A 12,389-nucleotide genomic window follows, 5' to 3' on the forward strand; every position below is an offset into this window, starting at 1 on the left:
GAAGAGGGAGACCAAATTGGAGGTGGAAAGATGGAGTGAAAAAGATTTTGTGTGATCGGGGCCTGAACATGCAGGAGGGTGAAAGGAGGGCAAGGAATAGAGTGAATTGGAGCGATGTGGTATACAGGGGTTGACGTGCTGTCAGTGGATTGAATCAAGGCATGTGAAGCGTCTGGGGTAAACCATGGAAAGCTGTGTAGGTATGTATATTTGCGTGTGTGGACGTGTGTATGTACATGTGTATGGGGGGGGTTGGGCCATTTCTTTCGTCTGTTTCCTTGCGCTACCTCGCAAACGCGGGAGACAGCGACAAAGTATAAAAAAAAAAAAAAAAAAAAAAAAATATATATATATATATATATATATATATATATATATATATATATATATATATATATATAAAATAATATATATATATATATATATATATATATATATATATATATATATATATATATATATTTTTTTTTCATACTATTCGCCATTTCCCGCATTAGCGAGGTAGCATTAAGAACAGAGGACTGGGCCTTAGAGGGAATATCCTCACCTGGCCCCCTTCTCTGTTCCTTCTTTTGGAAAATTAAAAAAAAAAAACGAGAGGGGAGGATTTCCAGCCACCCGCTCCCTCCCCTTTTAGTCGCCTTCTACGACACGCAGGGAATACGTGGGAAGTATTCTTTCTCCCCTAACCCCAGGGATAATATAAACACATATACTGTAATAAAATAAATACATTACATAAGAATTATTCCTAAAATATATACCCAAATGTGCAAAAATAACTATTAAAAAGGGGCAAAGACAAGTTATTACAGGCATTCTAAAGATATTATGCAAATTGGTTTGTAAAGGAACATAGGCTGGGGATTACCCAATCAACCAGCTAGCAGAAACAAGTTGAAGCAGATTACTCAGTGAAGAGCAAAGAGTGGGTAAAGAAGTGAACCACTGAGTAAAGTCAAATTCTTTACCCGAGGTACTGATGACTGGAGTCCTATGTGTTGCTGCTGAAGGGTCTAGTCTGGACAGAGGGAGGACGCCCTCAACTGTTTGTCAGGAAACACAATAATATTCATGGAATCACTGTTAGAAACACATCAAATGAAGGGAAATGGGATAAATTACTACATGGGATATGTGGATTACCAACAAATTTAACTGAGGATATGGGATGAATCACAATATCCAAGAAACTTTTCACCAAACACAGCAAAATGTGGAGAAACAAAATACTGTCCAGGGAATTTTATCAGGCACATATAAAATGAAATTATGCAAGAAGTGCAATACTGAACCCAAGATTACTAAAAGCACCCTGTCTCCATTGCTGAAAAAGTAAATCATAAGAAAAAAATTTCAAAAGCATTTCATAAAGATTAGTTGCTTTATTTTCTGCAAGGACTGATCATATGTTTTATCTGTGAATAATCTTGTAACATTCATTTAGAAACATTCATGAAAAAAATTATTCTTATGCATCAGTTCTTCTGCACAAAGATTCACTAATGACAGCAATATGTCCCTTTATGAAATACATACCTGAGGATGTACCTTGGAAGGTGTTGTGTTTAAAGTAAATTTCTCTCTATGCATTATGTCTGCTGATCTTCCTAGCTAACAGAGTTCAAGTACAGGTACACCACCGAATTTCCGGCAACTGATGGTTCAGCATCTCCTTTAGTCTGGACAAAATTATATGAGGGAACTTCAAATTACCGTGGCCACCAAACTAGTTTACTGGGTGGCCACAGATGGCGTTGTGTGTAGGGCGGGCTTATTTACATTCTTTACACTGCACTTGGTGGTGATACCGCAATTCTGTGAGATTCTTAGCTTATTTTGCTTAAATTCAACCCAAGCTATGGCTTTTAAGACATATGAGTGTGACAGTCGTGGTGTCAAACGTAAACACCATCCATATCGATCCAAGATAAAGTAGAACTGTGGAAAAATTGGACTGTGGGTTTCAGTGCGTAAGCTCTGTGACATCCACAGTATTGGTTCATCAACTATCTATGACATAAAGAAGCAAAGGAAGAAAATCCTGAAATTCTATGTACAGTGATTCCAAGAAGCAAATGACAATTAGAAAAACTATGAAAGATGGTAAGAGTACTGAGCATGATTGAGTGATGATACAATGGTTTTGACAGCATTGGAGTGATGGAGGGGCCTTGTCAGGCAAATAGCATGATAATGGACCAGGCTAACTTGTTTCAAAAAGAAATTAAATTACAACATGAGCGTGACTATAGTGAAGAATGGCTTCAAAGATTCAAGAAGCGTCATGGAATTTCCATGAATAAAGTGTGCGGAGAAAAGCGGTCTGCAAACCACGAAGGAGCTGCCGAGTATGTGGACAAATTTGCAAAACTCGTAGCTGACGAGCACCTCAGTCCTGAGCAGATGTATAATGCAGATGAAACCCTTATTCTGGCAATGCACACCTAGGAAAACACTAACAACAGAAGACAAAGAAGACCCGCAGGATTCAAACAATCTAAAGACTGACTTACCATCTTAAGGTTCTCAAACATTTAATATTTGTTTAATTTATATTTCTAGCAGTCCATGGAATACTTTAAACACATGGGAGATGTATATTTAGTGGCTTAGAGGTGTGTTGATGAATTATTATTACATGACCACGACTGATCCGACAAAATGGTTAATCCGGCAAGGCTTTGGAAGCAAGAGTGCTGGAAAATTGGTGGTGTACCTGTACCCGTTAAAAGTACTCAAATCAAGACAGCAGAATAATACTCACATATTAAGAAATTATCAATACATTAACCAAAATATTTCAAAACCCTTCTTACTTGCCATTATGGTATATATTTAATCCAAATGCTAAACAATGGAAGAGGATTCTTGCTAACAGCATAAAAATCCAAACTATATTTTGCCCTCATAAATAATATTCCTAGATGACTTAGTCAAAATTTCTCCTTCAAATTTTAAAAGGAAAAAGTGTACAGATGAACACATATCTAGACAGAATTTACAAAAATAATCAAAAGGACACACAATGATATAAAAATGCATTAATCTAGACTACATATCAAACATCATTACACTTATGAAGGACATAAACTGACAATACAAAGTTATCAATAACCCTCATACTACAATATTCCCAACCCAAAAGATTTAATATCAATTTCTCAAACATTGTCAAACTTTTTACAAAATCACAATCTCACCCTGGTACAATACTATTTACTGAAATTCCCTACATGTGACTTTTTTTTTATACATCCTCACAATTTCCCGTGTGCAAGGTAGCATTCAAGAACAGATGACTGATCCTTGGAGGGAAAACGCTTCACTTGGTCCCCATCTTTATTCCTTCTCTTAGAAAAGTAAAACAGGAAGGGAGGATTTCCAGCCCATTGCTCCTGCCCTTTTCAGCTGCCTTCTATGACACCCAAGGAATACGTGGGAAAACAGGAAGGGAGGATTTCCAGCCCTTTGCTCCTACCCCTTTTAGCTACCTTCTACAACACCCAAGGAATACGTGGGAAGTATTCTTTCTCTCCTTTCCCCAGGATGCATATATTTATAATCTTACAATAAAATGAAAAATAAAGCAATACAGATATTGATCAACCTAAACAGAAATTCTAAACCAACCTTGCCACAAAATTCTAATTTATGAATTCACTCACACATATCCTCAGCATACATCTCTAGTGCTAGGGCGTACAAAGGCTTTTACATTAATATGTGCTTCTTAAGTGCAAACTTAGTTGATTTGCCAACTAAGACTATTAACTCTCTTTATACTTCCACCCTTTATACACAAAAATACTCCAATGTGCATGATCAAACTTAATTTGCTTAAAGTTCTCATTTGAAACACTTCTGGCCCTTAAAATCTCAATGCCAGCCTCTCATGCCTCTCCTTCTATACTTTTCTCAATGCTGCTAGAACCTTCATCCCCTCACACAACATATGACTCCCTTCTATTCCATGGCTCCATTTGATACCATGACCACTCCCAAGTATCAAAACCATCTGACTCCCTCCAAATTTTCTCTATTCAAATTCAAACACTCAAATAAAATGTCCCTCTTCCCTGCTAAACCTTGCTTTAATCCACATTTGGAAGGAGATTAATAGTGTGAGAAAACAATAATACAAAAGGGAACATTGGTGACAGGGAAACGTGGAAGCAGTAACAGGCAGTGATGATGGAAGGAGATGGAATGAGCATTTTGAAGGACTGTTGAATATGTTTGATGAAAGGGTGGCAGATGTAGGGTCCTTGGGTAAGGGAGATATGCAAAGTGGGTGAGTCATGGCAAGTGTTTTGGTGAAGAGAAAGGAGGTTGTGAAAGCCTTGTGAAAGTTGGAATGTGGATGGTACTGCACCTGATCTTAAGGAAGGGGACGACTGTGTTGCTAATTGGTTAATTAGGATTTTCATGTACATATGGATCATGATGAGGTGCCTGAGGACTGGCAGAATGCATGTATAATGCTTAGGTGACAAAGGTGAGTGTTCAAACTACAGAGGTACAAGTCTGCTGAGTGTACCTACTAAGTTGTATGGGAGAGTGGTAACTGAGGGAGTGAAGAAATATACAGTGAAACAGAATGGGGAGGAATAATATGGTTCCAAATGCACATATGACCAGAATGGGGAGTAATAATATGGTTTCAGGAGTGGTAGAGGATGTGTGGATCATATATTTGCTTTAGAAAATGTGTATGGGAATACAGAGAGAAACAGAAGGATCTGAATTTGTCATTTATGGATCTGGAGAAAGCATATGATAGGGTCAATAGAGACGTCTTGTGGAAGGTCCTATGAGTGTATGGCACAGATGGAGGGCTGCTGGAAACACTGAAAAGCTTTAATCAAAAGTATAAGGTAGAGGTAAAAGCAGGAAGAAAGGAAAGTGAGTGGTTCCATATGAAAGTTGGTCAGTAACAGCATTATGATGCCACACTGATATTCAGTTTGTTTATAGATGAGGTGGTGAGGAAAGTAAATGCAAGGGTCTTAGAGAAAGAGGCAAGTAAGCAGTCCATAGGCATGGTAGTCCCAACAATGTTACATGGATGTAAGACACAGGCTATAGATGAGGATGTGCAGAGGAGGGTGGATGTGTCGAAAATAAAATATATGAGGACAATAGGTGGTCTGAGGTAGTTTAATCATGTAGGTAATGAAAGGATAAAACAGTGGTGAGGTAATAAGATGAGCATAATTGAGAAAGCTGAAGAGGGTGTGCTGAAATGGTTTGGAAATATGGAGATAATGCATGAGGAGAGGCTGCCAAAGAAGATATCTGTGTCAGAAGTGGAGGGGACAAGAAGAAAAGGGTGACCAAATTGGAGATGGAAGGATGAAGTGAAAAAGATTTTGAGTGATCAGGACCTGAACATGCAAAAGGGTGAAAGGCATGCATGGGATAGAGTGTACTGGAGTGATGTGCCATACAGGGGGTGACATGCTGCCAATGGACTAAACCAGGGCATATCAAGTTGCTAGGGATTACCACTGAAAGGTCTATGGGTTCTGGTTGTGGATAAGAAGCTGTTTCAGTACACTGTATATGACAGGTAGAGAATGGATGTGAGTTAATGTGGCAATTCTTTGTCTGTTCCTGGTGATACCTCACTAATGCAGGAAGTGTTTAATAAGTATAAGAGAAAGAATGTATATATTTGAGGCTATATGAAAGAGCAGAAGAGGGTGTGTTGAAATGGTTTGGACACATGGAGAAAATGAGTGGGGAAAGATTGACAAAGAGGATAAATGTGTCAGAGGTGGAGGGAACAAGGAGAAGTGGGAGACCAAATTGGAGGTGGAAGGATGGAGTGAAAAAGATTTTGAGTAAATGGGGCTTGAACGTACAGGAGGGTGAAAGGCATGCAAGGAATAGAGTGAACTGGAACGATGTGGTATACCATAGTCAACGTGCTGTCAAAGGATTGAACCAGGGCATGTGAAGCGTCTGGGGTAAACCATGGAAAGGTCTGTGGGGCCTGGATGTGGAAAGGGAGCAGTGGTTTTGGTGCATTACACATGACAGCTAGATACTGAGTGAGAACAAATGCAGCTTTTTTTATTTTATCTTTTCCTGGCACTACCTTGCTGGGGCGGGATGCTATTTCATGTGTGACGGGGTGGTGACAGAAATAAATGAAGGTAGCAAGTATGAATATGTACATGTGTATATGTATGTATACCTTGAAATGTATACGTATGTATATGTGCGTGTATGGGCGTTCAAGTATATACATATGTACGTGGGTGGGTTGGGCCATCCCTCACCTGTTTCCTTGTACTACCTCGCTGAAGTGGGAAACAGCGATTAAGTATAATACATAAATAAATGTCTTTCATAAGATTAGCAACATCTCACAGTAAGCACAAAAGTAAAATAAATTCATATCAGAAACATCTGTAATGCAGTTTGATGCATGACTGGTGCTCTATCATGCTCAAGACTCTGCACTATGTAATACTTCAAATAAACTAATAAATGGTTAATTCACTGAACCCTTTTTGATAGGACATGTCTGATCTTACTTGGAGTTGCAGAGGGCAACACAGCTGTGGAAGAGTGAATATTATTGACTGAGGTATTGGGCAATACTTCTGCCAAAGGAGGTTCTGTAGATACTGTGGTAGGCTGTAGCTGACTATGGAGTTCAGCCAAGTTACTGGTGGCTAACTGTCCAGACCGATGGCTGTTGATCACACTGAGAGCCGCAGACTGAACCATTCGATTTGATATCTTTACATCTGAAGGGAAATAATACCAATGTTTACAATAAATAAGTAAAATGAAATACAAGAGATCTGTCCCAGTATCAACCTGTCACTAGTAATTTCTGTATAAGTATGCAGGATATACCACACATGATCATGATCTGTAAATACCGAATTCCTTTCAAAAATGTTAAAAAAAGAAAAAATATCCTATATCTTAAGTGTATGCATTTAAAAGGTTAACATTCAAAAAGCAAAAAACTGTACTGTTAAGTGCAATGACCAATGGTTTTGATTTTTGCCAAAACAGCAGCTAATCTAATACGCACTCCTACGCCATCTATTTTCTGTGCATATAGAAAACAGCTGTACGACAAACTACCTAACTAACTTTTATACCTGAGCCATAACCATGAATATCATTTTTTTTTTTTTTTTTTGCTTTGTCGGTCTCCTGCGTTTGCGAGGTAGAGCAAGGAAACAGACGAAAGAAATGGCCCAACCCACCCCCATACACATGTATATATAATACGTCCACATACGCAAATATACATACCTACACAGCTTTCCATGGTTTACCCCAGACGCTTCACATGCCCTGATTCAATCCACTGACAGCACGTCAACCCCGGTATACCACATCGATCCAATTCACTCTATTCCTTGCCCGCCTTTCACCCTCCTGCATGTTCAGGCCCCGATCACACAAAATCTTTTTCACTCCATCTTTCCACCTCCAATTTGGTCTCCCACTTCTCGTTCCCTCCACCTCCGACACATATATCCTCTTGGTCAATCTTTCCTCACTCATTCTCTCCATGTGCCCAAACCATTTCAAAACACCCTCTTCTGCTCTCTCAACCACACTCTTTTTATTTCCATACATCTCTCTTACCCTTACGTTACTTACTCGATCAAACCACCTCACACCACACATTGTCCTCAAACATCTCATTTCCAGCACATCCATCCTCCTGCGCACAACTCTATCCATAGCCCACGCCTCGCAACCATACAACATTGTTGGAACCACTATTCCTTCAAACATACCCATTTTTGCTTTCCGAGATAATGTTCTCGACTTCCACACATTTTTCAACGCTCCCAGAATTTTCGCCCCCTCCCCCACCCTATGATCCACTTCCGCTTCCATGGTTCCATCCGCTGCCAGATCCACTCCCAGATATCTAAAACACTTTACTTCCTCCAGTTTTTCTCCATTCAAACTTACCTCCCAATTGACTTGACCCTCAACCCTACTGTACCTAATAACCTTGCTCTTATTCACATTTACTCATAACTTTCTTCTTTCACACACTTTACCAAACTCAGTCACCAGCTTCTGCAGTTTCTCACATGAATCATTTTATCATTATAAATTACTTTCATGCTTCTATCAATATCTCACAGAGCTAATTTCAGAATGAAAATAAAGGGCTAACAATGAAACAACCAAACTCACTATATGCTTAAGCCATCCTCAAAACCATAAGTTCACACTAGTAAATTACCTCTACAATTTCATTATCAACACTTTATAAACCTAACATCCTAATTAATTCCCAAAACCAATCCCCCATGTTCCATAACCTTTAATTTTAACATCAAACATTTATCATTTCCCATTTCTTCCACATTCATTTTGACCATTACTCAATCTGATTCTGTCCTTTTCATGACTTAAAAACCATATCCTCCATACTCACACAACTAAACAATTCCAAGTCAATTCTTTATTACCACCTTGACTTCAATAGTGTACAAAACTCACAGCATCCAAGATATCTATACCTGCAAGGTTTCACATTACAATATACCTTATCCTGGTTTCTGTGGCTATTTTCCACATATGCAACTCTGTCTGTAACCAGCCTTCCTTGGTAAGGTTCTGGTCTACCAGACTTTTTGATGCCGTAGGTTTCCATTCACAACATACTGAGCACCTTGGCTGGTAAGGTACATAATGAAGGAAGCTGTCTATTTGTGTGTGTGTGTGTGTGTGTGTGTGTGTGTGTGTGTGTGCGTGGGTGAGGTGGGGGTGGGGGGTCCCATTATTCCTTTCCTACATTCATGATAGTTTCCTTAGTACTTCTCATGGAATCTCTATTCTTAATGGACTTCAAATGGTACACACATTCTAACCACTCCATTCCAGAAAGGAAATGCCTTTAAAGATATGTATGTCTGAGCCTAAATCTTCCAGCAATTTCCAAGAGTATGTTATGAGCATTCATTTACTTCCTAAATTCCATCTCTCCATGATACCATAACAACCCATGAATTAAATAAAACAGGCTTTCACTATTCCAAGGAATTCATAAGAACATTACTCGCCATGATTTCATTACTTCTGTGGTCTCATAACCTTTAAGTTTTCATATTTCTCATGAATACAACTCCCTCTGACTGGAATATCCAAATTTCATCACCTCCATGACTTCACAACCCATCTACCTTTATTACTCCCCATGAGGTCACTAATATCCACAAGTTGACAAATCCCCAAAACTTCATTATCATCATAATTTTACCACTTCCCATGTCTTTATTACTCTCGATGATCTTATATTACTGACATAAGGTATGCATAAAAATCAAAGTTCACAATAAAGCACCAACAGATATAAAAGAACACCCAGCAATTTTCTATTCCAATCAAAAGAGTATAATAGCATTATACACAAACTGGCTGATAACATGCCAACTCAAAGTTCTCTTCCATATATGTACAAAAAGATTTATGATAATCATATAGCATATAGCAACCAACTAGATGTCAATATTAGCCCATATTGTGTAAAAGCTCTAATTCATGTCCAAAACCGGGTGGGTGCATGGAATGTTTACGATGCTGTTACACAACTTGGAGAAGACCCTGCTTCTGTTTCTCATTCCCTGTCTTTGCATTACTGAACTTCAGACTTAGAGCCATCAAACACTCAGCAAGGTCATTAAAAATCTTTAAATTCTAAATGATGTCTTGGGCAGCACTGCAGCTTGCTGTGCTCAGCCAATATCCAAGATCCTTGACTAACATACTGGATGGAATGCCTACAACAGGGAAGAAATCCTTATAGGGAAGTACAAAAGTCAGCCAGTTTTAGTGCTGGATTCAATTCTTTCACGAATTGAGTATTTCTGTATTTTAACATCACCCAACAAGGCAGGCGAAGCTGCAAATCTAGATAGTGTCCAGAGATCTTTCAAAGCCCATATTAATGTGTTAAAGGTAATAAATCACTAGAAATAACTAAAAATACTAGTTATACTCTTTGAAATGCAGACAGAAGTATACCATCATCTATACCTGAAAAATCCTAAAAAGTATGGTTCCCAACCTAAATTCGGAAATAACGTTCTACAGGCATGAAAGATTTGGAAGAACTTGTAAAATCTTACTTCTAAAATCCAAAGGTACCATATGCAAGATAAGAGAACATCTTACACATCTGGGGCCCAAGACGTCAACATCTTGCCATCTGCCATCAGAAACAGCATGGAATGCACAGCGGAGAAGTTCAAAAGTGCACCGGACAGTTACCTACAATGTTTATCAGAACGACCTGTCTGGGGAGTCTATGTAGGCCTGAAGGTTGCAGCTTCCAATAACTTGCTCAACCAGCGGCCTAATCCAGCAGCCTGAGCCCAGCCTAGGGTGTTGCGGTGAAGACCCCAGAAAACTCTAAAAAGGTATCAAAGGGTTGGATCAGTGCAAAAAAATTTCTGAGCTCAGATTTTCAGTGTTTCTTTTGACCAACTTCCTTTTCATGTCAACAGAGACACCAGATTCACACACAGCCACAGCAACAATCACCTCATTAGCGTACTGTTTCTCTTACTAACAATCAGGACTTCATCCCTGAAAGAACTTTTAACTTAGCTCAGTCATGCAAGCCTGATCAATCACTTAAGGGCTGAGAATGAGCTTGCTCTCTCTTACATGTCCAAGGCTCTGGGCCACATTGTAAGGGGCATGGTTCCATTCACTGCCACATCCATACACAGATATGTAAAACACCTCACTTCCACCAATTTTTATCCATTCAGACTCTATCTATTCATCTATAACTCAGCTGCCTGTTCCAACTGGAACTCCCTCAAGGGAGGTGGCCACAGCAATAGAGTCACCATAACTAGAGACTTCCAGTGCTGCTTCTTAGCCTTCAGTGTCTCCTCCTTAACAGTCTACTGGCAGAGGATAACTCCAGTGCAGTGTTTGCTGAGGCTCCTACCTAATGTTCATGCTGACTACTTCTACCAAATGCTCCTGCCTCAATGTTCCTATCTACTACTTTTATCTACTGCTCCTATCATTTTGCCAAAAGGCAGGGCTAGCACATATTGCTCACCACAAGAAGATCTAAAGTTACAAAGAATGAGTTGTGCAAGTTTAGTGTTACAGAGTGTTATGTATGACAAGGAGGTACTGTATGTCAAACTCTCACCCAATTAATCAGTCACTTATCTCTGCTAAAACTAATACCCTTGCTTTTATTCACATCTACTCTCAACTTCCTCCTTTAACACACTTCTAAACACAGTCATCAACTTCTACAGTTTCTCACTGGAATCTGCATCAGTACTGTATCATTACTAACGTCAACTACCTTGCTTCCCATGCCTTCTCATCCTCTATAGACTATATACTCAATCTTCTCTCCAAGACTCTCGCATTTACCTACCTCACCAACCCATCCATAAACAAATCCCACACTGTATATTCTCAAGTCCTTCAACAAAGCATCTTTATCATCACTATCATATACTTTCTCCAGATCCATAAATGCCACATACAAATCCAACTGCTTCTCTAAGTGTTTCTTACACATTCTTTAAAGCAAACACCTGATCCACACATACTTTATCACTTCTAAAACCACACTGCTTCTCTCCAATCTGATGCTTTGTACATGCCTTCACCCTCTAAATCTCTAAACTCTCATAAAAATTACCATGTACACTCAGCAAAATTATATCTCTGTAGTTTGAACACTCACTTTTATCTTCCTTGCCTTTACATAAGAGTACAATACATGCATTCCATCAAACCTTAGGAACCTCATAATACATCATACTATACAATATTATCTCTATTACTTTACAGTTATGCACATCACTTCTTTGAACTTCTGTAGAATAAATGTGTTTATGAACTGATTTTTAGCCTTGAAGACTTCATGGTAGGACTTAAGTTATGCCTCTCAAGGGTCACTTCCCCTATCTTCCTATTTCCCATGAGCCTAGCTCCATGCCCACAGAAGTTTTGCCAACCAGAGGTCTCCCAGAAAAGTTATCCCTGTGCTCTTCATGAGACCTCTGTACACTTTAAATTACCCTTCATACGGCATGCACACTTTCCTGTCCCAACACTTTCACTGCTCCCTTTTCTTCATTATTTCCCAAAAAAATTCTATACCCTAATAATCTAATTCCCCCTTTTAGAAAGCTAAAATACAAGGAGGGGAAGGTTTCTAGCCCCCCACTCCTGTCCCCTTTAGTCGCCTTCTACGACATGCGGGAATGCGTGGGAAGTATTCTTTCTCCCCTATCCCCAGGGTGGGGTGGCTGCGGGAAAGGATGAAGGCAGCATGTATGAATATGTACATGTGTATATATATATCCCTGGGGATAGGGGAGAAAGAATACTTCCCACGTATTCCC

At 39.2% G+C, this 12,389-nt stretch overlaps 1 protein-coding gene across 2 annotated transcripts in view; it reads right to left on the reverse strand.

Moving 5' to 3' along the window:
- Window positions 1–12,389, reverse strand: part of Tbc1d22 (TBC1 domain family member 22) — a 78,358-nt gene that overhangs the window by 48,602 nt on the left and 17,367 nt on the right. The window contains exons 4-5 of one of the 2 annotated variants that reach the window (XM_071657909.1): window positions 6,546–6,761; window positions 972–1,046 (exon numbers count right to left, since the gene is read on the reverse strand). In XM_071657909.1, coding sequence (XP_071514010.1) covers window positions 972–1,046; window positions 6,546–6,761 — 291 coding nt within the window. The remainder of the gene's footprint in view (window positions 1–971; window positions 1,047–6,545; window positions 6,762–12,389) is intronic. The other variant, XM_071657910.1, reaches the window with a different exon arrangement.

This window comes from Panulirus ornatus, chromosome 65, assembly GCF_036320965.1.
Source record: "Panulirus ornatus isolate Po-2019 chromosome 65, ASM3632096v1, whole genome shotgun sequence".
Lineage (NCBI taxonomy): Eukaryota > Metazoa > Arthropoda > Malacostraca > Decapoda > Palinuridae > Panulirus > Panulirus ornatus.